The sequence below is a fragment of the Seriola aureovittata genome, chromosome 8 (genome assembly GCF_021018895.1).
Source record: "Seriola aureovittata isolate HTS-2021-v1 ecotype China chromosome 8, ASM2101889v1, whole genome shotgun sequence".
Taxonomy (NCBI): domain Eukaryota; kingdom Metazoa; phylum Chordata; class Actinopteri; order Carangiformes; family Carangidae; genus Seriola; species Seriola aureovittata.
The window spans coordinates 7,915,272-7,939,715 of record NC_079371.1 but is presented as its reverse complement, the minus strand read 5'-3'; the positions used below and the strand labels follow the sequence as shown (position 1 = coordinate 7,939,715).

General features: G+C 43.7%; 1 protein-coding gene and 1 long non-coding RNA gene across 2 annotated transcripts in view; one reads left to right on the top strand and one right to left on the bottom strand.

Moving 5' to 3' along the window:
- Window positions 1–24,444, bottom strand: part of LOC130173532 (uncharacterized) — a 52,453-nt gene that overhangs the window by 18,653 nt on the left and 9,356 nt on the right. The gene's annotated exons all lie outside the window — the stretch shown is intronic.
- apln (apelin) lies at window positions 11–22,148 on the top strand. Its single transcript, XM_056382893.1, has 3 exons — window positions 11–607; window positions 14,317–14,489; window positions 17,663–22,148. The coding sequence occupies exons 1-2, from the start codon at window positions 541–543 to the stop codon at window positions 14,481–14,483; spliced, it is 234 nt and encodes a 77-aa protein (XP_056238868.1). The 5' UTR covers window positions 11–540; the 3' UTR covers window positions 14,484–14,489; window positions 17,663–22,148.

Sequence of the window (24,444 nt, the reverse complement as noted above, 5' to 3'; positions counted from 1 at the left end):
CAAACAGGACTCATACACACACACACAGACACACACGCCGACAGACAGACCTGCAAGCTGACTTCCAGCACATTCACAGCTCCACTGAACTTGGCTCATGTTGTCGTTTCTCTGACAGAAGAAAAGAAGAGACACACACACACTCACACATACACACACACACACCTCCGTGGGAGAGCTCAGATAAAGACGTGCCTTCAGTCTTGGAGTGGCGCTGTCACACACTGATATACAAATACGCATTTAGACAAATACACAGGCACAGTCAGGGAGCCACCACACGCCACATACACACTCACACTCACATTCCCACAAATTGACACACTCACTTCTCACACACACACACACACACACACAGGGGAGCAAACAGTCTCTCTCTCTCTCTCTCTCTATTTCTTGCTCGCTCAGCTGCTCTCCCTCTCTCTCTCCCCCTCTCTCTCTCTCTCTCTCTCTCTCCCTCCCATCTACACACACACACACACACACACCACTACAGTATATCAGCGAGTGACTAGCGGAGAGCCAGAGGGGAGTGCAGAAATGAATGTGAAGATCCTGACGCTGGTGATTGTGCTCTTGGTGTCTCTGCTGTGTTCTGCCAGTGCTGGTGAGTACAGGAGCGGCCAGCCTCGTCGCCGGTCGTCTCCCTTTGCTTTTCTATTTCTCTCTCTGTTTGCCTTGGGCTCCAGCAGGCAGCTGTAGTTGATCAGTTACCCAGCATGGTTAGCCTTGTGTGGGCTCTAAAAGGCAGGAATATCAGCACCTGGCTGTATACAGTACTGCACTGCAGTGGTTATACTGTCTGCTATTGTACTGCCATGGCTTTTATGTTAAACTTGAATGTGGTTTCTGGCTTAGACTGATCATATTCCTCCCTGCCTCACCTTGATGCAAGCTTGTAAGACTTGGAGATGAAATATGAAGAGGTTTTTATTGATGGACGTTCATGTGTGGAGCTATTCCTGAGTGATAGATTGGCTGGATGTATAGGTGAATGTGGTGGCTGTTATGAAATGTATGATATGCATGGCACATGTTCTGTAAGGTGGAGTGAATCTGATTAATTTATGGCTTGATGTATTCCATCTGACCCAAGTGCTATATGATTATTACATGACTATGAATGAGCAGCAGGGCAACACAGCGCCTTATATATGCATGCGTGCCTCCTGTGGTGATGATAATGAGGACTGTAATTGTTGTACGTATCGATGAGGGGAACACAGATCCCAGGTGCATGGATCGTCTCTGGAGGGGCTCAGTCTTGATGCCCTGTCACAGTAAATTTCCGTAAAGTGCTGCTGCGTCTCTGGAGCCATTGTTGAACTAGATATCAATTCCAGTGTGAACCTAAAATGTCTAATATTTGGAACAAAAACAGTGATTTGGGACAATTATACAGGGGCAGGGCATGTTCTCTCTGATGGCTCATGGGAATAAATGCCTTCTGAGATACGGGCTGGGGGGTTAGTTTGGAGACCGATGGGCAGTCTGCAGATGTGATGCAGGTAACATTGTGATGTGAAAAAACAACAGTTAGGCCTGTGTAAATGTCTGGACCATTCTTGGGATTATCACCTACCCACCAACTACAGTGGCTTGGAAGACACACAGACAGAAGCTGTGTTTATCTTGAATACTGTGCAAGTGGAAGATGCTGTGTAGACTATATGTGATAGGATATAGAGAATACAATATGTAGCATAGACTATGACAGTAAGATGCTCTATACACTGCATCTTGGAATATATAGGCCTAGGGATATGTATACTGTAAGATGCTGTATAGGCTGTATGTTGCTAGGTGCTGTAGAACTGTGGTTCTAAGATGCTGTGTAGACTTTATGCTTGCAAGATGCTGTCCACTCTGTGTATTGATCCATGGCCACAGCACTCACAGTTCCCATGCTTCCCAGCACATTTGTTACAGCGACATGCTATTTTTGTCTGAGGCTCTCAGCACATGAGTAAATGGGAAGCAATTATCTAGCATCATGGTCAGTGTCGTTTTTCACGCCCTGCGTGTGGCTAAGCATGTTCCATGCTTGAGAGCCCACCGTGCTACACCAGCGACGGGGAAAACAAGGCTGCTGTGCCTCGGGCTTTCATGGGAGCTTATCCTTCTCAACGTTGTTTAAGTCATGCCGCTTATGTGCCTCTCTGTTCCCCGGCTGCTACTGTAGTACCAGAGCTCCATTGACAGGGAGGAAGAGAGAGAAAGGGAGTGAAAGAGAGGAAGGGATGCAAGTGTGTTGCGGCGTTGATGGGTGTGGGGAGGGATGCTAGCTGGAGTGTGCCTGCGTAGCACAAGCCTCTGCTACAGTATGCGCTGTCGCGGGAAGGTGTCGGAAGAGGCTCTGCATGTAGGCAGTGGGTGTGAAGCCTTTCATCTTGAGACAAACGCTTTTCCAGTTCAGTGGGCTTTCTCTCTCTCTTTCTCTTTCTCTCCCTCTGTCTCTTTCTCTCTCTCAGGCATCTGTGTGTGTACATGTGTGTCTGAGAAAGAGGAGAGAGATACACAGAGAGAGTGAGACAGAGAGAGCATGTGTGTGTGTGTGTGTGTGTGTGTGTGTGTGTGTGTGTGTGTGCACTTGCAGGAAGCAATGAATATAGACCTGGATCCGGCTGATATAGGGTGGGGAAGTGTACATGAGAGTGTGTCTTGATTGTATTTATGGATGCACATGCATATCAGTAAGAACTCCTAGTGCAACAGGCAATTCACCTCAACAACCTAATGCTACTTAGAATATTCATCCAGTACACTAAAAGAGCTGCTGTGGCCTTCTCTATGTAATATTAGCATCCTTTAGCAGTGCACTTCAATTACCCATCCTTGAAAAGCACTCTGGCTCAGGAGTGGGCTCCAGCTTTAGACATGTGGTATCCATAATTCATCCCAAGGCCGATTACTCTTCCTCCCTGTGTAACTCTTAAGACTGGTATATAAACACTCCTTATTCTCAAAACATTCTCATGTCTGTCACAGCCCCGTAGAAGATATCAAAGCTTCATTTTCCTCCGCCACGGAAACACCCTGCCAATCCTCACCCAGGGACTGACAGGATAAAAACAATAGCAGCTGGCTCAGACACGCACTTGCCCACACGCACATATACGTAGAGAGTGTAATTGTACGGCCTGGGTTGAACAGGTGAGGCAGTTGTGAGTGCGAACAGGGCACGAGGCCCAGATCAGAGCCATTATCTGGCAGAGAAATCGTCTGCTTGGGAAGGGAGGTGATTTTATGAGAGCTGTCAGCAATGCTATTATTCCATATTAAACTTTGATGTATTGTTGGGGCTGGCTGTTCTGTGGCACCAGCATGCATACACACTGTAGCCCGCCTGGCTCAGATGCTCAACCAAGTGTTACAAGGCAAAGTACAGCGAGAAAGAGGAGAGCTGCAGGACGTGCAGCCACTCATTTAGACACCTAGAGGCATAAAACGTGTGCTTAGCTAGGTCTGATTATTCAGTTAAACAACATCTAAGATCTCTAAACCAACGGTAACCAGGAAGCTTTAAATCATAATCTCAGGTTTTCTAATATAAAAGAGGGTGTTTGTGCCTGTGGACGTGATTACGGTGGCCGTGGAGAGAACAAAAAGCAGCTAAACTTTTCCAGATGTCCAGGCATAACATAATAACAGTAGGCAAACAGTTGTGTCAAAGGAGAAGCAGTGGAAAGGTTATTAGAGGATTATGGAGAATCACAGAGCCTTTTTTTTTTTTTTTGAGGCACAGGAGCTTGTGAGCACCAGCTGGGTTTATGTCACTCACACACACACACACACACACACACACACACACACAAAACGCACACACGCAGGGTAAGATGAAATCCATCTCATGAAGAACCTGGATTTCCTTGTGATGCAGCATTACGAGAAAATACAGCCAGCAGCCTGCAGCATCAGTGGAGTTTTTCTGCTGCAGAAAACACACACACACACACACACACACACACACATAGTTGTGAGGACACATCTAATGTTAACCATCACATCTAAAGGCCCATCCCAAGCTCTTACCATTACCCTAACCTAAACCTAACTCTAAACACAACCCAAAAACCAAGTCTCAACCCTCCAACAGCCCTTTGAAGAGGATCAGCCAGATGGTCCTCATAGCAATGCTTCTGAACAAACATAGAAAGACATAAACACACACACACTCATAACAGTCTATGAGTTTGGGAAGTGGGTAAAGAGTGATTTGTTATCCTCTTGTTGATTTATTTCTTGTTTATCCTCTGTGGGTTTAAATAGTAGCAGTGGTACTATGTTATTATGATCCGCTCACGGTTTTAGGAGCGGGCGTTTGACAGTATATATGACACGAGATGATATAAATTTATTAGGTGTCAGAGATTTTGCCTTACTGTTCATACTGCGGTTGCAAAGCATTTAATATTTCTGGATGCATTATGCCGTATTCACGCCATATTGTTCAGACTGTAACTACGAGCAGCCAAGGAGGAATTAAATTGGGAATTTCTGACAGCGATGGCGAAAGGAGCCACAGACGCGTCGACAAACTGTCTGAAGCTGGCGCTATCCAGAAAAGTAGATATACACTGTATGTTTGTACCTGTTTTTACTTTTTGATGAACCACTGCGAACACATAACACCACAAAAGTAGCAAATTCCGGCTATATAAATGGAGTGACTGCAAGATTTACTGTGGGTGTAACCATCTTGAACAGGAGGTTTTCATTCGCCTTCTGCCGACATTGTGTAATTGCAGCATTACGGTTAGTGTGGCAGATAAATTAAATAAAATGATTTTTAAGTCTTCTGACTTATCAGGCGTTTGGACTGTTGGACGTTCCCCTGTGGTTATTTTATCTCTTCGCAAGTTGTAGATCAAAATATATCGTTAATGATAAATAAAAAAAAACTCTTATCTTAGATTTTATACTGCCCAGCCCTGCAGTTCATAAATGCAACTGAGTGTAGCTGTAGGTTTCAACGAGGAGAATTTTCTGCGATAAACCACTTCACATCTGTATAATATCACCCAATGTGAGCTTGGTGAATGGCACTCACAATTGCTCTGGAGTGGGTGGGAGTTGAGGAAGAGATTTAGTGAAAAATCATAACTCATTTGGTAGGGATATAAGGCTAACCTTTGGGCTAACACTCCCCGGAGAGCTCAGCTGTTGAAGACTTTGGCATATGTGACTGCTGCGCTGCTGTAATGTAATTCAGAACCCTTTGAATGAATAAATCTACTCACTTAGATCTTCCCTAGAGAGTAAATGCAGTGAAGGGAAGAAAAAGCGTGAGGGGGAGTAAAAGACAGGCCAAGGGACAGAAAAATAAAAGGGTGGACAGGAAGAGAGGCTATCTCGGAGACGGGAGGTTGTGTAAGCTTTCCATGGTGAAGGAAGTCACAGCTACATCTACAAACTCACAGCTGGTGATCTTGCTCGGCTTTACACAGATCATATGTGGAATAATGACATGATGACTCTTCTTGGCTGTAAGGAAGAAACCAGTTCTGCTAAATATGCTGAATTACTTGTAAATCAAATTCTGACTCCATTCTGCGGCCCAGACCCCACTTTGAGTTTTGAGGGCACAACCTGGAGGTTTGGGCAAGGGGTAGTGTGTGTGTGTGTGTGTGTGTGTGTGTGTGTGTGTGTGGGGGGGGGGGTGTCCTGTATTAGCGAGGCCTCATGTGATCACCAGACCCTATCCTCAAGCCCGGGGCGCTCCTTACAACTTAATTAGAGCCAGATATTTTCAAAAACTGCTCTGTTTTCCACCAGTATCCAATATTAAAGTGATTTATGACTCTCTTTTTGAACATTAAGTGTTACATTTATAGCGGTTGTCCCAACAGATCAGATTCCTGATCAAGATCTGAGTGGACATTTTTATTAAGGGGCTGTCAGACCGCAGAATAAATATTGCGGTCTTTAGGAATGCAGGTGCTTTAATTACTTTCGTTCTCAATTTGTAGGAACCCAGAATGGAAAAATATGGCTTCTGTGTATTGCTTTAGAAATGTCATTTGTGGTAGAAATTCATACTTCAGCAGCTAAAAACGCATGTAGAAGTGAAATACTTTGGAGAATCAAATAAATATGGTTTAGGGTATTGTCGCCATTAACGTCAAACCTCTATAGGCGCTATAATGGATCAGTGAGATTTCATATGTAGCTAAAAGTGCTGCACAGCTGGCTGTTGTTAGGCTGCTCTAAGTCAGACAAGGGATTTCATTGCTGTGAAGATCACAGTGCGGATTGGGGCTGCGGATGGTGGAGAGGGACTTAGTAGATTTGGGGTTCATTTAGTGACGCCCCCATTGGGATCTGTCTAAACTCCAAGCCTCAGGCAACAGGATGTGCACGTCTCCTCTATTCTCAGCGTATTACAGGATGTGGTGGTGCATCTCATGAGGTTTCAAACCGTCATGCACCTTATGTTGTTGCCTTAAATGAAATGCTTGAAAATGGAAATTGTAAGATCTCTTCCATCTTCCACACAACAGGGTCCCCTCTGTGACAACACAGAAATCATTCATTTTAGAAATCATGTATTATTCAACACAACTGCTCTGTCTTTGATCACAAACGTTATTGTCCCTGGGAGACTATTTCACACATACGTAAACATTGGTCAATCTAATGATCTGCCACTGACTAATAGCGTGGATCTCCCCTCAGACTGTTTCCTGCATCGGGACAGGGCCCCTCGCTCTGTCTCATTCACTTGGGCTACCCGGCCGTCAGGGCCCCTGAGTATAAACAAATATTTGTAAAGAAAAATAGAAAAAGCAAAACAATATATGGAATTCATAAACATGCATCCACATCAGGCAAACAGTTTATCCTGACAGCCGGTGAAAACAGAGGACGCCGCCGAGGACCAATAAACACTGATCTGCAGCTCACCTGCAGCACTGCACAGCTGAGCCTGTCAGTAAAAGTCTTTATGATTTTTATTCCTTCACTTAATATGTGTGACGAAATTGCTTACCAAGTTTCACTGCATAGCCTTTAACCAAAGGGCTTCTTTTCTGCACAACCTACGCTCAGTATGTCAATAATAAAACTATGTTATAGGCGACACTATTCATTGGACATATTTAAAGGTGGTGCAAGTTAAACCAAGACTAGTGGACCATCCAAACAGCAACACTTATTATTATTATTATTTAACAATTATTACTAGAGGTATTTTTATCCCAGTCCTACAGTGTCATTTATTGTGTATCCACAGTGGCTCTGAGCGTCAGAGCCATTGTTTTGTATTCTTTGGTGTGGATGAGAGATAACACAGTCTGATGCAATGTTGGTGCTATTTTCCTTTAATAGTACTGTATGTGCTGTGGGGAGAGGCGATGTCCCCTCAGGCATTAAAAGCTGCAGTGAACCCTGCGCTGTGACGTTTCTCTGCCTCTTTCTGTTTCTCCCACATCTCAAATGGGAGAAGGAACGCAGGTTCACACAGCGTGGGGGGGGGGGGTGACACCGGAGAGGGAGGGGCTGTGTTTCACATCTGATTAGCGTGCCCATGGAAACGGATGGTTGGAGGATCCCTTTGCCCTTGACATGCAATCTCTGGAGATTAGGGCAATGGTTGGTAGCCTTACCTACCTACTGTACCTGCCATGCGCATAGAGTTAGCCCGCTGCTGTTAACGGAAACAGCAGCAGCAGCAGCATCTCTCCTTCCCCTGCCCTCCGCCGTTTTGATACACCTACAGGAGTAGGAAGTTGTGAAAAGAAATCTCCCCTTGTAGTTATTTTACATTTGCTTCCCTGACTTCTCATGTTCAATAGGCTCCAACCTGCAGTAACCTTATAGCCACAAATTCACCCCTTCAGCTGGAGTGGCATTGTGAATAAACTAACAGGCAGTCAAGTGGTGAGGGGAGTCAGCGGCTTCGTTAGCTGGCTCAATGCTGCTGCCGTCCCTTTGAACTCGCAGCGCTCTGATCATAGCAGAGGACGCAGTCTCACACCTCATCATTTCATACACTCTCTAATTCAGGAGCATATATAGCGCCACACTTCACAGGCGGCTGACTAACTCAAAGGGCCATCTGCAGAAAGCCAGAAACTAGAGGGCCGGACAGTTTGTTCTTAATTCGTCCTGAACCTTTAGTGACAGTGGGGGGGTTGATTTCTGAGCAGGGAGGACAGGGGGTTAAGTTTAAAAGCTGCAGTAATAGGAGCAACTTTTCATGCACTTTGGTTTCCTCAGCGGAGTTTGTATAGACAAAGCCAGCCTTCAGCTCGGCCACAAGCCTAGCATTATCACAGTACAACAATGCTGAATATCAAACAGTCAAAAGAAAGTGCTCACAACCAAAACAAACCCCCCCCCCCCCCCCCCACACACACACACACACACACACACACCCCCCCACCCCCTGAGAGGAACACTCAGAAGCCAAGTGCAGTGATCCACAGGGGACGTTAAAAACATGCAGGCACACAGTCAGAGGGCTGATCGTGGATTCAGTGAAATTTTTAAATTGAGAACCTGGTCGTTTTCAGCTGACAATGTCATTCTTTTTGCTCCAAACTGAGCGCCTTTCATGGTGGCTGCCATGGTAACATGGTCTGAAAGTCGGCAAGCAATTGGTACCAGTTTCTGCCAAGGCCCAGACTTACTGGTAGGCTTGCGATAAGCAGCATTTCCGACGCTAAATGTTGGATTGTGAAACCTGAACAAGGGACATCCGCCTTAGTTAGGCATCGTTCCATATGTGCAGGATGAATGTGTGAGGCTATCAGGCAGCTAGCAAATCCCCAGTACGATGCTGCAGCAGTGCTGGGACTTATTCTAGGTTAAAAGAATGTTTGGCTTGTATCTGGCACAATTAACACATCCCATCCATGGCTAAATAATCCTGATCCCCTAATGTGCTTATGCAGTGGGAAGCATCTCTGCCCATGACATGTCTCTGTCTGGCTGTGTGGGTTAGTATGTCTGTGGTAATGGCATGCTATAGAGGGACTCATTAGCTAAAGCTACTCCTCTCCTTTTAGTGAATGAAGGAGGGAGGCATACAACGGAGACAGCAGGCCTGCTCCTCCACCGTCATGGTAATAACCATGGCTACACACACCAGGGTATTTATTCTTTCCTCTCTCCCACTAACACAAATATTGTTCTGCTGCCCATAAGGATTACACACACATTTAATAAGCTACATCCACCTCCCATATACAGTAGACACAAATAATGCTGCTGTCTTTATATTACTGTGCATGTCTGGAAAATGCTGTAATGGTAGTCACTGGTTTATTTATGCAACAGAAACCCAATCCGTCATTACATCCGAATATCTTGTTAAGGAATGTTATTGTATTAATAGTGATTATAGCATGTTAAAATGATGTGTTATTGTGAAAAGATGGAGAGAGCTTCAGATGGGTCTATGATTTAGTCCGATCACAATGTTAACAGGAAGGGAATCAGTTGTACTTGATGCTAGCATGCTAATGTTCAGCAGGTATAATGTTTACCCCAATCACTATTTTAGTTTAGTGTGTAGGCATTTGCTATTTAACACTAGATGCCAAGTACAGGTGAGGCTGATGGGGATGTCATCAGTCGAGCAGATATCTGCCCATAAACCAAAGCATTAGGCACATTTAAATTTTGTCCTGATCATGGTGCTAAAGAGGTTCATTAAAGTCCGCAGGATTCATTCTGTGGGCACCATGAATGTTTGCACAAGACTTATTCCAGCACCGACCCCGATGTTTGTTTACACACCAAGATACATCTGTACAAACGGCACTGAGCGGGATTCATGGCACAGAGGTGTCAGATAAGTGATGTAGGAAATGTAAAAAAAAAAAAAAAAAAAAAAAACGAGGAGGAGAAATGTAATGTTCTTGAGAAGCTCAGCCAAGTGTGAAAATAGATCAATGAGATGGCACATAACTGATTCATAATCAGTGTGACTGTGAGTGATGAGCAGGACAAGTAAACAAACAGATAAGATTCAAGAGGACAGCAAATCAATTTGCAGTGACACAGAGAAAATTAAACGCAGCAAGGATTACATTTTGGAGGCCACGCTTGATCGTGCATGTTTACATTTAATACAACAGTTTCTAAAGCAGGAACACAGCCCTCAGCGTACTTGTTGCTACAGTTAGTCTCACAGGCCGCCATAGTTTAATCTCTTATGTCCTAGTGGCAGAAAAACCATTATGCTGTTGCAACATTTACAAGTGCAAACATTTGTTATGTTGCCGTTTTGGCAGTCGATACACACAAATCAGCTTTACGGCTATTAATAAGCAGCTCAGGCCCCATTTGCCATGCTGTCTGTGTTCCTGCATTGACACACAGCACTGTGATATACAGTTTGCTCTTGCCAGCCACGAGGGCAGCTGATGAACTTGGCATTAAACCAGAGGACAGTCATTTCTCCTAACTGACTGGATGGACAAATGGAAGATGTATATCTCTTCAGGCTCCACTGATGGACTGTTGCAGAATCAACAGGGATAAGCTGTCAGTTTTCCACTTTCCACTGGGCCATTACAAGACGGAGAGCCAGCCATTTGAAAAAGACAACATAACAGATATCACCTTAGGAGGTAGTGGTGAAACTAGGGCGGGGAATTAGGGAGCAGCCAACCAGCTATTCATCATTAGTCTGGAGACTGGCCAGTTTCTGACGCTGTCAACTACTCTCTCTTCCCTGCCTGACCACCTCTACCTCTCCTCTTCCACCCTGCTCCTTTTTTTAAGGAGGCTTGGGTGGTGATGCAAGCAGCAGTAGCAGCGATAACCAGGCATTCCTGACATTCCCCCTTTATTAAACTTTAATTAGGGAATTACCAAGTGGGGGCAGAAGTGTTGAGATTTGGTGGAAAGAGGGCGAAACCAGGGCTCCAAGGTCATCAGAAGTAGAGATAAGGCGCTTAGTGCTATGAGACATATGTTATCCTGCCATTTTACTGTTTTACCAGCTCAACATAAACATGGAAATCTCTCATGGGAAAAGATCAAATGGGATACCACAGAGACTGGATCCAATTTCAGAGCAATAAGATATCCGAGATATCTTTGTTTATGGAGAAGAAACATGCATTATCCAATGATGGGTCTGCCATGGAAACAATCAAAAGGTCTTATCCACCGTAACACACGCTGCCACGTTCGGTCCGCATGTATTCCACTACAGATGGGTAGAGATACAAAACTAGCTGTTGCTGTATGTCATATCTGTCACACCGCGACGCTTTCTCTACAGACCGCAAGAGTTAATCTATACCACCAGCGTTATCACTGGGGCCTGGGTTATTTTTAGCAGCTTTCATTACACTTTTCTATCCTGTAGCCAGATTGGACGGGTTGATATTTGTCAGGAAAATCACGAGATGTTCTCCCTTCAAACCCCGGTGCCGAACAGTGGCTGACAGCTTGCCATGGCAGGAGACATCTAAATTGTCTCATTATGGACCAGGGGTTATGACAGCCTGAGCCACCCTTAGAGGAACGGCGGATGAGCTGTGTGAGCCGAGGTACAATTACTTTACCATCTTGAATTGCAGTGCATGTATGTATCTGTGTGTGCGCGTAGCAACTGAGCGCGACTCCGTGCGTGTGTTTGCAGCACCTGTTAAACTAGCCTGCTGCTCAAACTTGAGCTGCAGTTGGGCGTAGTGTGGCACTGTAGTTACTGCAGGTATCATTGAGACATTTAAAGATTTTTGTCATTTTTCACACAGTTCCTTCTGGCGCTTTTTTCCATTCTCACCACAAAGTGCAGCATTATGAAAATCTGTGAAGAGATTCTGATCAGAAATACGCACCATTACCCTCGTTTGAACAATTATAGTATAACTCCTTTCTATGACGTCAGTAAAACAGCTTCTGTCTTCTGAGGAAAACGTTTGCTTCGAGCACGGACACCTTAAATATCGAAGACTACAGCCTGGGCTTGCTGAGGGTGTATCAGGGGCAAATAATACTTCTGTTAGCCCCAAAAATCTACTCAGACACTGAGTGCGCTAACATTCAACCACCCTGGATTTGAAAGAAATGAGCTGAATGAGCCTCCAGAATGTGTGAACGTCCCTCATTCGCTGCGTCTCTGGAACAATAACAACGGGATAATGCGCAGATTAGTGCTCCTGGGGGCAAAGATGGGCTTTAGATGCGGAAATATGCAACAGAGACTCCCTCCCCCCAACCCCACCCCTCCGCTGCAAATGAATTAGCCCACTGTTCGCCCACAAATATAGTGTGTAATGTGCTTGCAGAAGAAGATTAGTGTGGAAATGGAACTTGAGATGTCTGGCGTTTCAGGGATATACATTGAAAACATTCAACAAGCTGTCTGGCTCAATCATGCAGTTCAGTATTGTTTAAACCTGAAAGCTAAAAACCCTTCTCTATTTTCCTCTTAAGTTCTTTTAAAGACGTTCAATATGCCACAGCTGGTCATTAATTAAGACTATGCCTTCCCTCTAATGGCGTCTTGAATTCTGCTCTTGAAGAAAGCCACCCTCTATTCAAGCTAACTGATCGCGGCTATTAGATGAGCCTGAGTGTTTTGAATGCCATAGGCAGGTTTTAGAGACAGTTTTCTCGTAGAGAATGCTTCAATCAGGCGACGTCCTCAGGGTCACAGCTGTGCCTTGTTCATATAACAGCCTGTAATATCACCACTCAGCACAACTAAATACTCTGACTGATGAAGAGAATCTTAAGGATCCAGGAAATTTAACATTATCACGGCTTTTGTAAGCTGCTCAACCGCTGTCCTCAGTATTTTCTCGCTGCTTTTCCAAACCTCTGCAGTCGACCGGCCGATTTCATCTTAAGCTGTGTCCTCACCCCCCCACCCCCCGTAAACCTAAGGAAGGTCTTTCTCTTGGGAATTCTGAAAATGGTGCCAGTGTCTCTGAGGAGAGGACACAGGAATGTCATGACCCTGTGTGAGTGATGTCAATCAGCTTTTTGATGGGAAATACTCAATGGGGATTTGTAGTTTCTTTTGAGAAAAGGAGGTAGTTTGGCTCCGAGGAGGTCGGAGAAGCGCAGAAGAGATCAGGAAAGATGACATTAATTTAGAAGAGTGAGAAAAGTGCATTGTTAAAGTTTAGTTACTTGACTTGTGAAATCTGTCACACAATATGTTCTGGCTCTAAAGGCAGCTTTCTAAAGTTTGAAAAAAATAACCCTGATGGTTTCTTTAGGGTTATTCCAGTTTGAGCTTGAGACTACATTAAAGTCTGCACTACAAAGTAGAGATGTAAAGATTGATGTTATTTAGGAGACAGGGAGGATCTAATGACAGACGCTATTGAATTAAATTATGAGGAATGTAGGGTCCAGTGTTTGCAGAGTTTGAGCCATGTAGGGGCTGAAAGTCGTGATATATCTCGGCCTCCGCTGCTTCACTTTTGTTTTTCCAATGTGTCTCTTGTGAGTGCTCCAAGTCAACTACATCTTTACAGCTCCAATTCAGTAACTTACATTCTGATGAGATTATTCAAAGGTTATTAGAATTAAAAAACGAACTGCTCTATAAATACATACAGCGTGTGATCGCTGAGAAATCTAACCACATCGATGTGTCCAAATAAAAAGACCTGCTCTGCTGTGACTCAAATTTTATTGGACTAAAAATCCGGGTGTAGTGTGAAAGATCACTTGCACTAAAAATCCCCTTTGCAACTAAAGATCTGCTGCAAAATGTAAAAAGAAAAATCCCTGGATTTCAGAGAGGAGGTGATGTTAAAAGGTCACAGAGACACTTGAGGTGGACCTAACCATTTAGAAAAGAGGGGCTTAAGGGGATCAGGCCACACTTATTGAGAGATGACTGAGAACATCTGGGATCACTCTCAAACACACACATTCTCTCTCACACACACACACACACACACCTAAGACTTTCACACACATTCTCTGAGAGACACACTATGCTATTAAACTCATCTCTAATCTTGGATCAAACACTGCGACAGGATGCACCTCCACAAGGTCTGGTGCTGTGTGGTGTTTGTAATCTTGAGGGAGAGTGAGAGAGACATGAGACACGAGGGTTTTGGGCTATGTCTATCTGCTGAGCTTTGGTTCCACAACGCTGACTTGATGAACTACAACACTGGGTGGGCTTAAACAGGCCCACACACACACACACACACACACACACACTTATCTATACATGTCTCTGGTTTCCTCATCCATTACCACTGCGATCCCTCTTTGGGTCTTGCTACACATTTTCCATAATCAAGTCAAATGTGATACTTTTGGTGAGAGGAGGTTGTGAAGTCGAATCTAATTGGTCCGTCCTCTGTGTGTTTGCGTGTCCTCCAGGTCCCATGGCCTCCATGGAGCATGGCAGAGAGCTGGAAGAGGCCTCTACAGTGAGAAAAATGGTCCAGCAAAGCCCTGCGAGGGGCGGTCAGACCCACAGACCAGCCGGCTGGAAGAGGAGACGCCCACGGCCCCGTCTTTCCCACAAGGGGCCCATGCCGTTCTAGAGCAAGGTGAGTTTGTAGCAGTCAGGGGAGACAAGACGCTCGTGATAAAACGGTCAGTGTCACACGGTAAAAGTCTTTCTGCCCACATTGGATTCTCATGAATAAGCATGTGCCTGCCGCGCTGTGTTTGCCCCTGTCCAACTTTCAAGTAAGAGCTACGTTTCTCAAGAAAATAAGAGCAAAAGCACTTCTCGATATATTAAATCATAACTGCTGACTAGTGAGGAAACCATTTCTATGAGGAATCTTTACCAGGAATATGATGTTGAGTCCTCTATACTTTATTGGCAGAATCAGTTTGGATGTTTTCGATGACGAATGGGAAACTCAAACTCTTACAGGACCACTTGAAACTGTTAATGACCATCGCAGCCAGACTCAGCTCCAACACAAGGATGTTATTGTTGGCACTGAGAAAAGTGCATGTCTTAACAGCTTATTGGACTTTAGCCTACCAGCTTGAATGCCTCTGTAGTAGGAGAGACTGTTTCTGAGGGTACGTCATTTATTTCCTCATATGGGAGACGGTTATTCTTAGAAACCTAACCTTTGAATCAATTCAACTAGCATAAATCTTTTCTCTCCACCTGATTAAGTCAATTAAAACCCGTTTTCCAAAAATAATACTTTGGAGAGTTGGGTTTCCTGGCTGTAATGCTTTTCCTCCCAGGAATGTTTAACTAGCTGTCAAGTAAAACAAGGTTTTGTGTGGAAACTCTTTCATCCAAAATCAGAGATAATATTTTACTTATCACCTTTTTCGCAGTTTGATTTTCTTTTCTCAACCAAAACAAACTCTCTGTATGTCTACAGAAACATATCAAGCTTCATTGAGAAACAAAAGCATATAGAGTTAATTAAACAACATTATCAGATTTACAGTATATACAGATTAAAACTCTCTTTGCGCTTGCTAATGTTTACACATCTCTGTGAATAGAAAGCAACAGCAGTACAATCATGTTCCTGCATTAAGAAGCACGGGACCCATTCACATGTCTCTCCCAGACGCTGTGAGAGACAGGGAAACTTGACAAAACACAATATCCCTGCAGGAGGTGCTGACCATACAACATTGACCTGCAGAGGTCCGCCATAAATTAACGCCGTAGTGAGAGGCGGCTGCAGCCAGAGAGTGTCGAGGCATGGTTAATCAGTTTTCAGGAAAAGGGATCAAAGCCATACAAGTAGAAAGCTCTATTCTCTAAAACTGCCAGATGAGTTTTACAATCTATGGCGAATTATGGATCATTATTTATTCTTTTTTTTTTTTATTTATGGTCAAGGTCAGAGTTCTTTCAGTCCTGCTTTCTATACGAGACTCTAGAGTCTCACAACTAGGTTGAAAACAATAAGTGAGGTCAGTGTGCACTTAAAGGACAACACAGGTCGTCCAACTTTTCCTCAGCCTGCCAATAAAATGTGAGAATCCTCAGCGGTCAGAGTTTGTGTTCAGTGCCAGAGAGCTGGCCACACAATACCGGGAGCTTCAGGAAGTTGTGAAGCTCTTTAAAAGTGAACGGCTCAGTGAGTCACAAAGCTGTCTCTGCAAACACCACTTAAACCACAACACGCTGAAGATTTCCTTCTTTTCTTTTTTTTTTGCTCGCTTCCCACTCTAGCTCCTCTCATTCTTACAAAGTTCATAGTTCACCTCATTCAAGGATTTCTCTGCATGCCGTGCCAATTTAGCCCAACCTGACCAGAGTGGGAATCAGGCTGCCCATTAGCTGCATTTCACAGATAACGCTACCAACTGTCACAGACTAAATGATCCAAGGAGTTACAAGTCTTCTTCACAATTCAGTCCCAGTTTGTTCACCGTCTCACCGGAGGAATTAAGCCTTCACGAGAAGCATGAATCCAGAAAACGAGCCAGTCTTCACACACTTTAGCTTGAAAAGCTCTGTTCATCCTGCGTCCTCCTTCAGTTTGAGCTGATGATGAGAAAAACACCTCCTGAAGCAGCTGGAGATGCATTTTGTTTGATCAAAGCTAGAGTTCAATGGAGACGTCCAGCTGAGGGCTGCTGAGACTTGCAGGCAGACAGAGTGTATGTGGAGATGTCATTACAGCCCTAAACTTAATTTAACTGAGCTGTGTTCTTAAATAAAGATTAAGAACAAGGATCGACTTGACAGTGTCCGTCCTCCAGCCCTATCCTTTTTAGTGACGTCTCCCCATTTCAGTGTCAAAAGCAGCTCATCTTTTATTCTCTAAGACACCTGAGGCAAAGTTTGACTTTTCATCATTACACAATCCAGATGTGAACGCCACTGAGAAGAAAGATGGCGACCCGGGTCATTCCTCTTTGAGCATCTGAGTAGACTCAGATCCAAACGTGCTATTACAACTCTTGGATCTAAGCCATGCCAGTGACAGTCTAAAAGACGACAGGATATTACAGATTTAAAGCCGCAAGCAATTTACGAAAAACCCTTTGAGACCCGAGTGTGAGAAAGCTCGGTGAATGAGTCTTCTGAAGAGTTTTCCATCAAAAAAAAAAAGTAGAGCAGGTCTGCAACTCCTCCCATACACTCACTCTGTGATGCATTATGACTTCAAGGCACTGACATCATACTGTGGACCCACACAGTACAAAGGATGACAACAAACAACAATACAACTCAATAGAGATTAGATATAGCGTACATCAGTCCTTGAGGCCTTACATGACCATGGAAATATGCCATCTTGAAACAAGAGCAGGCTCTTATTACTGAATGAACCTTGTTGTCATGCAACAAAGCTTACAGCGCCTGAAATCTTGGTAGATTATCACAGGACAGGAGAAGATAAAGGGCGAGGGAAGATAAAAGATTTCCTCATTGTGAAGGAGCGATCCAGCGCCCCCAGCACAGTATAAGGTTGGGCTTGTGTTCCACAGTGAGATATACAATTGTTTTTCTTACTCCCTGCTGCACTCTTCTATCAAAGACCGTGAAATCTGGTTGGAACATGTCCGAACCTTTTCTTCTAGTTTTTAAGAGCAAGATAACAAAAGGTAAAACACAGAGAAAGCTCTAGTAGAAACTCCCTGCGGGGGGGGGGGGGGGGGGGGCCTTATTGGAGAGGAAATTGAAATGTCTGCATGACTCATGAAATGATTTTTAGGAATACAAAGAAAATAAACACACACTGATGGTGCCTCTTCTCTGTTATTTTTCTCTGTCTTGCAGGCACTGCTTTGAGCGCCCTCCCCCAGGTTCTGATTTCTATGCTCTTCCTTTGCCTTGGGGGGCCTTGCAACGAAGGGCCTACGCTTGCCCAGCCTGAAGAGTGATGTCCATAGCACCTGCTGGTTCTTCAAGCAACTCTGTCCACAAAAAAATCAGGACAAGCCGCTCACCCTCAGCTCTAGGAGGAATTGGGGGCAGGGAAGGGGGGTGGGGGGTATTGAGCCCGAGCTATCAGACTCTATTTCTCTGTCTCTCTCTTTCTCTTTCTCTCACTCCCTCACTACTTATCTATCTCTGTCTTCTCCCAAGTGTTTTTTTTTTTGTTTTTGTTTTTTTTCAATTTTCCTATCATTTGCTTAATAGAGCCCAATCATAGCGATCTACCTGAGTGTCTCACACACTTTGCATGACATGTGGTGGAGAGGGAGCCCGGTCAAAACAATCTGAGTCTTAAAGCATCTGTCACTTCTCCATGATGTGGTATTCCCATCTCTCAGATTCAAGGTTACTGCAGCCGCTGATTTCTTTGCTGTGTAGCTACTTAACAGCTTTACTTGCGGGAGAGGGCGCTGAACATGCAGAAGGGCAGTGTCAGTTTTAATAGTTGACAATAGCAAATATTAAGTTCACTTATGATACTCTGGATGTCCGCTGCGTAAAGGGATCCAAGGTTTTGGTGTTTAAAATGGAAGAGCAAGAGCGTCACATCTGAACGCCATGATAAACCATCACTTAATTATCATCATTAACGGTGCTTTGTACCTCCTAATGACAGTACGTCCACGTGCAAAGTAAAGTTGGACTGAAAAGAGAGCACATATTGTCAAAACAATCTATTTAAGTGACAGAATAATTCCTTCGTTTAGGAGATTCTTTAATCCAAAGCTATTCTGGTGTTTCTGAACTCATTAACACCTTAGGGAGGGGTTTACTGACACGCTCAAGGTTACTGTAACATGCCCCACCTTGGATGAGTCCTTTGACCCCAAATCCCAATCCCAATCCTGTCCCCAATCCCCAGCCTTCGCACCACACTGCTGCCCCGCGCAGCCGCTCTACACGACTGTTAACTGGCAGTGGCGGTCTGCTCCACCGACAGGCCGCCTTGCCTTTTAATGAAGTGCCAAATAATAACCTTCTCCACAATGCTGCCAGGAACAAAGGAATGAAAGGTTAGGGAGAAACACATTACCTCTTGTTTGAAGTCTTGATACACTGACACATTATGCATTTTAAATTTCTGCAAACAGAAATCCCACGTGAGATAATGTTAGCGAGGAGGACGAGTTAAATTAGACCAAAAAGAAAAAAAAGAAAAAAGAAAAAAAAAAAAACAGGAAACGGTTTCAAAGCAAACAACAGCTCAGTTAATACGCCACAGTGATCAGCCTGACACTCGGGCTCTGGCTGTTTTAATATTCAGCATAAGGCTGGTTTGACCCCTTGACCGATATCTTTCACTGACAAAATGCTATGCCTTTCCATCATACTGGAATATATTACTGTTTATGTTTATTTCTGTGTTTAAGTAGTTTTATTTCTTTTTTCTCAGGGTGCTGTGATAGAGGCTTGTACTAGAGCAGTCTATTTTGTGCATTTATTTAACAAAACACAAACATACAGTACATTTAAAGCTTATATGAGCATATTTTCGTATACTGTATCTTTACTCTCCCTGTATGTATTCACCGATATAGCCATGTATCCAGATTCAGTCCTTTCTAGTCATGATCCGTTCCCTACACTATGTTGGGTACAGTTGCCTTTCTAGTCTGCCCTTCCACAGCACAGGTGGTCGTGGCTTTGATCATTACGCTCATTAAATCCTAGAGTTAATCTTTCTCAGATGGATCTCCCCAAGGCTGGCCGGGGCCACTTAGTCTGAGCTCATTGTTAAATTGGCTTAGACTGAAACCACACCCTTCCCCCTTCCCAGTCCCAAAACCCCTGCTGATTCAGTGTGTAACCATGTAACATATTAGGATTGTAACCTGTAGAGCAGCCACCTTGCAATCGTTGGTTGTGTATTAGGTGTGCGGAGCGACTTCCTAATTATATTGTTTGTTTTGGGTTTTTTTTCCCCCCATTCAGATTTTAGGTGAAAATCTGATTTCAATCCGCTGCGATTCAATCATCAAACACTTTACGCCGTCAGTCGGTTTTGACCAAATAAGCAACTGGCAGGTTAACCTAGATTTCCAACACCTTTTCCCTCTCGCCATGTCTCATGCAAATATTAAAATAAAATGCAGAGTCTTCTCAGTCCCAGCATGAGAAGCTTTTATTAAGAGAGCATCTAAAATCACAGTGGTAATCCACCCAGCCAAGCTCACCTTGATTAAAAATGTATTAAATCCTAGGGCACTGTGAAGAGTAATAATTTCAGTTCCACCATTTTTTTTTTTCATATCCGCTTAGACAGAGATGTAGATTTCATTAATGCTCCTCGGGAGTGAGACAGCTTTGCTCAGGATGTCTCATGTATTATTGGGGAAGATAGTAGGAAGATATGAGCTGGGGATGGAAGTTCAAAGCCGCAGGAGTTGGGATGCTGGAAGTCGACTAGGTCATGACAAGGGGTTCAAATCAATATTTCCCCCATCTCAGAAGTTTTTGTTACGGAGCCGAGCAACGTCTGTATCCGCACTGTTCTTCATGAATGTATCCTCACCATCTGCACCAGCCATGCTGCCCTTTCAGAGACCAGAGCAAACCAATGTTTATGTCGAGTACCCTTTTTAATCTTGGTCTGGTTATCAGTTGAATCCAAAAACCAAAAGCCAAATATCCCACTGATCCAAAGCCTCCAGTGTCAACAAGTCCCAACAAATAGACGTGGCTTTGCTCCAAGACTTCTCTGTATGGGTTCGCAAGGCTGCACTTTTGCAATTCCATTATGCTGCTGGAAAAATACACCCTGAAAACAAGAGTCTCTTGATATGGAATGGTTTTCCAGTGTATTGTGACAATTTTTTTGTCTGATTCTTGTCTAGCTGGTTGTCCAAAGCTTACTTTTTTGAATACAGTGTGACAAGCTGTATCTTTTGTGGATGTAACAAAATAGAAAAGTAGTCTGCAGCACAATATGTCGTGGACACGTGAAAGCTTTCAGGCATTCTTTTCTTGTAGATCATAGCCCACAGCCCTCCCCTGCACATCAGGTTAATGGGCCTTGTGGTGTGGAAGGACAAGCACGTCCAGGCTCAAACTGAAATGGTAAACCAATACATTATGCTCGGGGAGCAAAACCATTTTCCTTAATGGTCTTTTCCAGCAAGGCTTACACAAGAGAAACGATTCCTATCCTCTCAATGTTTCCTCTCCAGTTCCTCTTCTCTGTGACCATCACAAGGCCTGAGTAATGTTCCTATGCACTTGTTAGCATGTTTTCCTGGTAGAAAAATGTTTGTGCTGAGAACTTGCCCCATTGTGTTTAGTTCTTTTTGTCCAAATGCATTTGGCTGGGAGTGTGTAAGGAGTAGGGGTGAGCCGGGAGGTAGATATGTGTTACTCATGGAGATGAGAATAAGCTAGCAGAAGGTTTTAAAATATTAGCTTAGCCATTGAGCTCTGTTTCCCAATAGCTATAGACACAAAAACTTCACAGAAAAACACAAGGTTTTTAGTTTTTCTTTTTTTTTTTCATCCTATCGTCATTCTATACTCAGTTCTCTACCAGACACAGTTTCTCTAAAATGACACTGCACCAAACGTTTCATTCATTGAGAAAATGGAAACAGAGTTGGCACGCAACACATTCCATGATTTTACCTTGTGAATCTCTAAGCCCATCAAACTGTATCATGTTGGCCTTCAGAGTGGGTGTCTGCAGGATCAAGTGGCTGATATTCAATCCAATGCATTCACACGTTTCCACCGGCTGGGCAATCCAAAGGATAACTAGATTTTATCTCCCATGGGAAATGACTATGATCTGTCATTATCCTGGAGCCTCAAAATGAGACTTCCATACCCAGAATAGCACAGGCCCCTCCTGCCTTGATTGCGACACGTCGTTCTCCATCTATCTAACCACTGTGTCCAAGATCAGCTACATTCAGAGCAATCTGAGGAGAGATGCAGTCTGTAGGCTTACACACCATCGCAACAGTGTTACTAGGTCTCAAGCAGATACCATTTGAAAGACAATGTATTACTCCTGAAACGTATATTCTGTTTATGGTGTGTGCTCATATTACTCACCAGGCCAAATGTACAGTCCCTGTCTCTGTTTTGATGTTGAACTGGGCAAAAATAAATGACATAAATAAATAAATAAAACAAGTGTATCAGAAATGGTTGAAATACTGTGTACATATTTGAACTTTTGGTTTCTAATTTATAAAAGATAAGCTTTAGCTCTTGGAGTACTTATTTTATTTTTTCCTTTCATGCGTAGCTTTGTGTTTTTATTTTCTATTTCTGTAAAGTGTGTAAATATATCTTTATGATAATAAGTAATATTAAAAATCTTATTTTAAGAAAACACCGTGTCATGTTTTTTTTTTTTGGCAAATGAAAAAGCAGATAGTGTTTACCATGCTTTTACATGCTGACATGACATGATGATGGTGGTGAAGTTATCAGGATTCATCCTGAGGGAAACATGGATTTCTGCACCGAACTTCATGTCAGTCCATCCAACACTTTTAGAGACATCTCCCTCAAAAACACAAAATGTCAACCTAATGCAACGGGAAAAGTCAGGGGATCACCGCCATCATTAGGATTCATCCTCTGGAAACCATGAATATCTGTACAATGGTTTGTGCTTTCCAATCTTGTAGAGGTGGAGATATCCAGCTGGATACCTGACAGTTTTGACCTACTGCGTGTGCTAGATGACAAGTCAGATGATCACCCAAGTCATTAGGATTCATGCTCTGGGCAATAGGTATTAAATTTAATGGAAATACTTAAATAGATGTCGTGGCATTTCAGACATTACCATAAAGCCACTAAATGTAAATGTACTTTATATTGAGGCTCCAGCAGTCATTATTAAAAACAACAGACAGGGGTGAAATAATGAACAGTATAAATGTGATAATGGAGTGAAATGTACTGTTGACATTTAGTGAAATTGCACTTGGCAGAGACATTTGTCATCCTCTCTGTTCAGTGCAGGAAGTGACACAGCCTAGTAACATCAACAAGCCAACTCACGATTGTTCAATTCAAATGGGATGCTCTAATCACAAAACATCAGCCTTCACATTACTCAACAGAAGTGCTTATTTTACTTCAAGTCAGCCCAGTTGTTTGTGTTTTTAACGTTGCTGTCGCTGGACCCGACCTGAAACTCAACGAGATGGACAGAAAAGAGCAACATGTTTACCTGAATGCCACGGCCATTAACCTTTACCTTCAGTCGAGTCTCGTAGAGAAATTCATCCGTTGCAATATGCGCATGCCTTTGGAAATGTAAATAAACTCCTCATCCATTAAGGAACACTCCACCAGTGACAGGTAGCCTTCCTAGAGCTTATAGTGCATACTAAGCATGCTACATATTAATGCATCCCAGCTGCTGAGCACGCATGCAGACTCTGGATGCATCTATAGATGAGATGCGTGCATACATGTCACATCTACATACAATGGAGGCTCCTCCAGTCATTACTGCTGAATAATCAGAAAACAAATCTTTATTTTTTGGGGATGTTTAATAAATAAAACTGTCCAAGAATCTCTAATTCCTTTTCGATTAAATATGTGTAGATTCCTGTGTTTACCAATAAAGTATATGGTGTGAATGCTTAATATTCAAGGAAGCATTTTAAAGAAGTTACACAAGAAATTGTACATTTGACGTCACATATGTTACTTTCTCATTACATTGTTTATCTGAAAGAGCCTCAGTGAGGCAATGTGCTGAAATGTCCTGGGCTTTGCATGGGAGCCACTCTTCCTCCAAATCTCCCACTGGGACCACTCAGGGAAGTGTCTGGTTAACGCGCCAAGTTGACATGTCATGATAGACAAGAGGTGCACCCCTGAGCCCCAGCAGCCCCCAAAAGACACCCAAGGTTATATCATCAAGCCTGGGTCAGCTGTATAATTGGGCTCGGGGTCACTGAGAGGATATGGAGCGTGACAATGAGGCTATAGAGTTACAGTTTGTAGCCGGGCAGCAAGGGCTGCCGGTGGGGCATAACTGCAAGGCCAGACGTCCCTTTAAAAGAGTTCAAGGTCCATCTGCGAAAGTGGCTCCAGCCCTGTTCACTGTCACTGCTGGAATGTGTGTCACTGCCTGCCGGCCACCAGAGCACTGCTGGCAGAGCGGGGGAGGGTGAAGGAGACGTTGGGTATATTGGGTTTGTTGTGAGGGAAAAAATAAAACTTTCAGGATGATGAGCGAGTTACTGTTGATAATGTGCATCAGACACAGTTTCTAACTCTCACAAGCTTCTTGAAATTATTGGAACAATGTCTTCAGCCAGAGAAAGAAGAGAAGCAGTGGGATTTACACACTGGAAGTATGTTGCTGCTCTGCGCCTCCAGTGCCTGGAACTACATACATGCCTGTGAACCTACATACATACATACGTGCGTACGTATGTATGTAGGTTCACACAGAAACAGAAACAGACTGCAGGGACTAACATCTGGTTTGCTCCTGGCACAGAGTCCCAGAATCAACTTCTGCCACATCATAAAAACCTTTACTGCAGTTGGCTCTCCCACAATACCACCAACAAAGCCCACAGAACCGCTGACAAACCCACGCTGATTGATGTTACCCAGCTCACTGCTGTCGCTCAACCACCTGGTCTCCATGG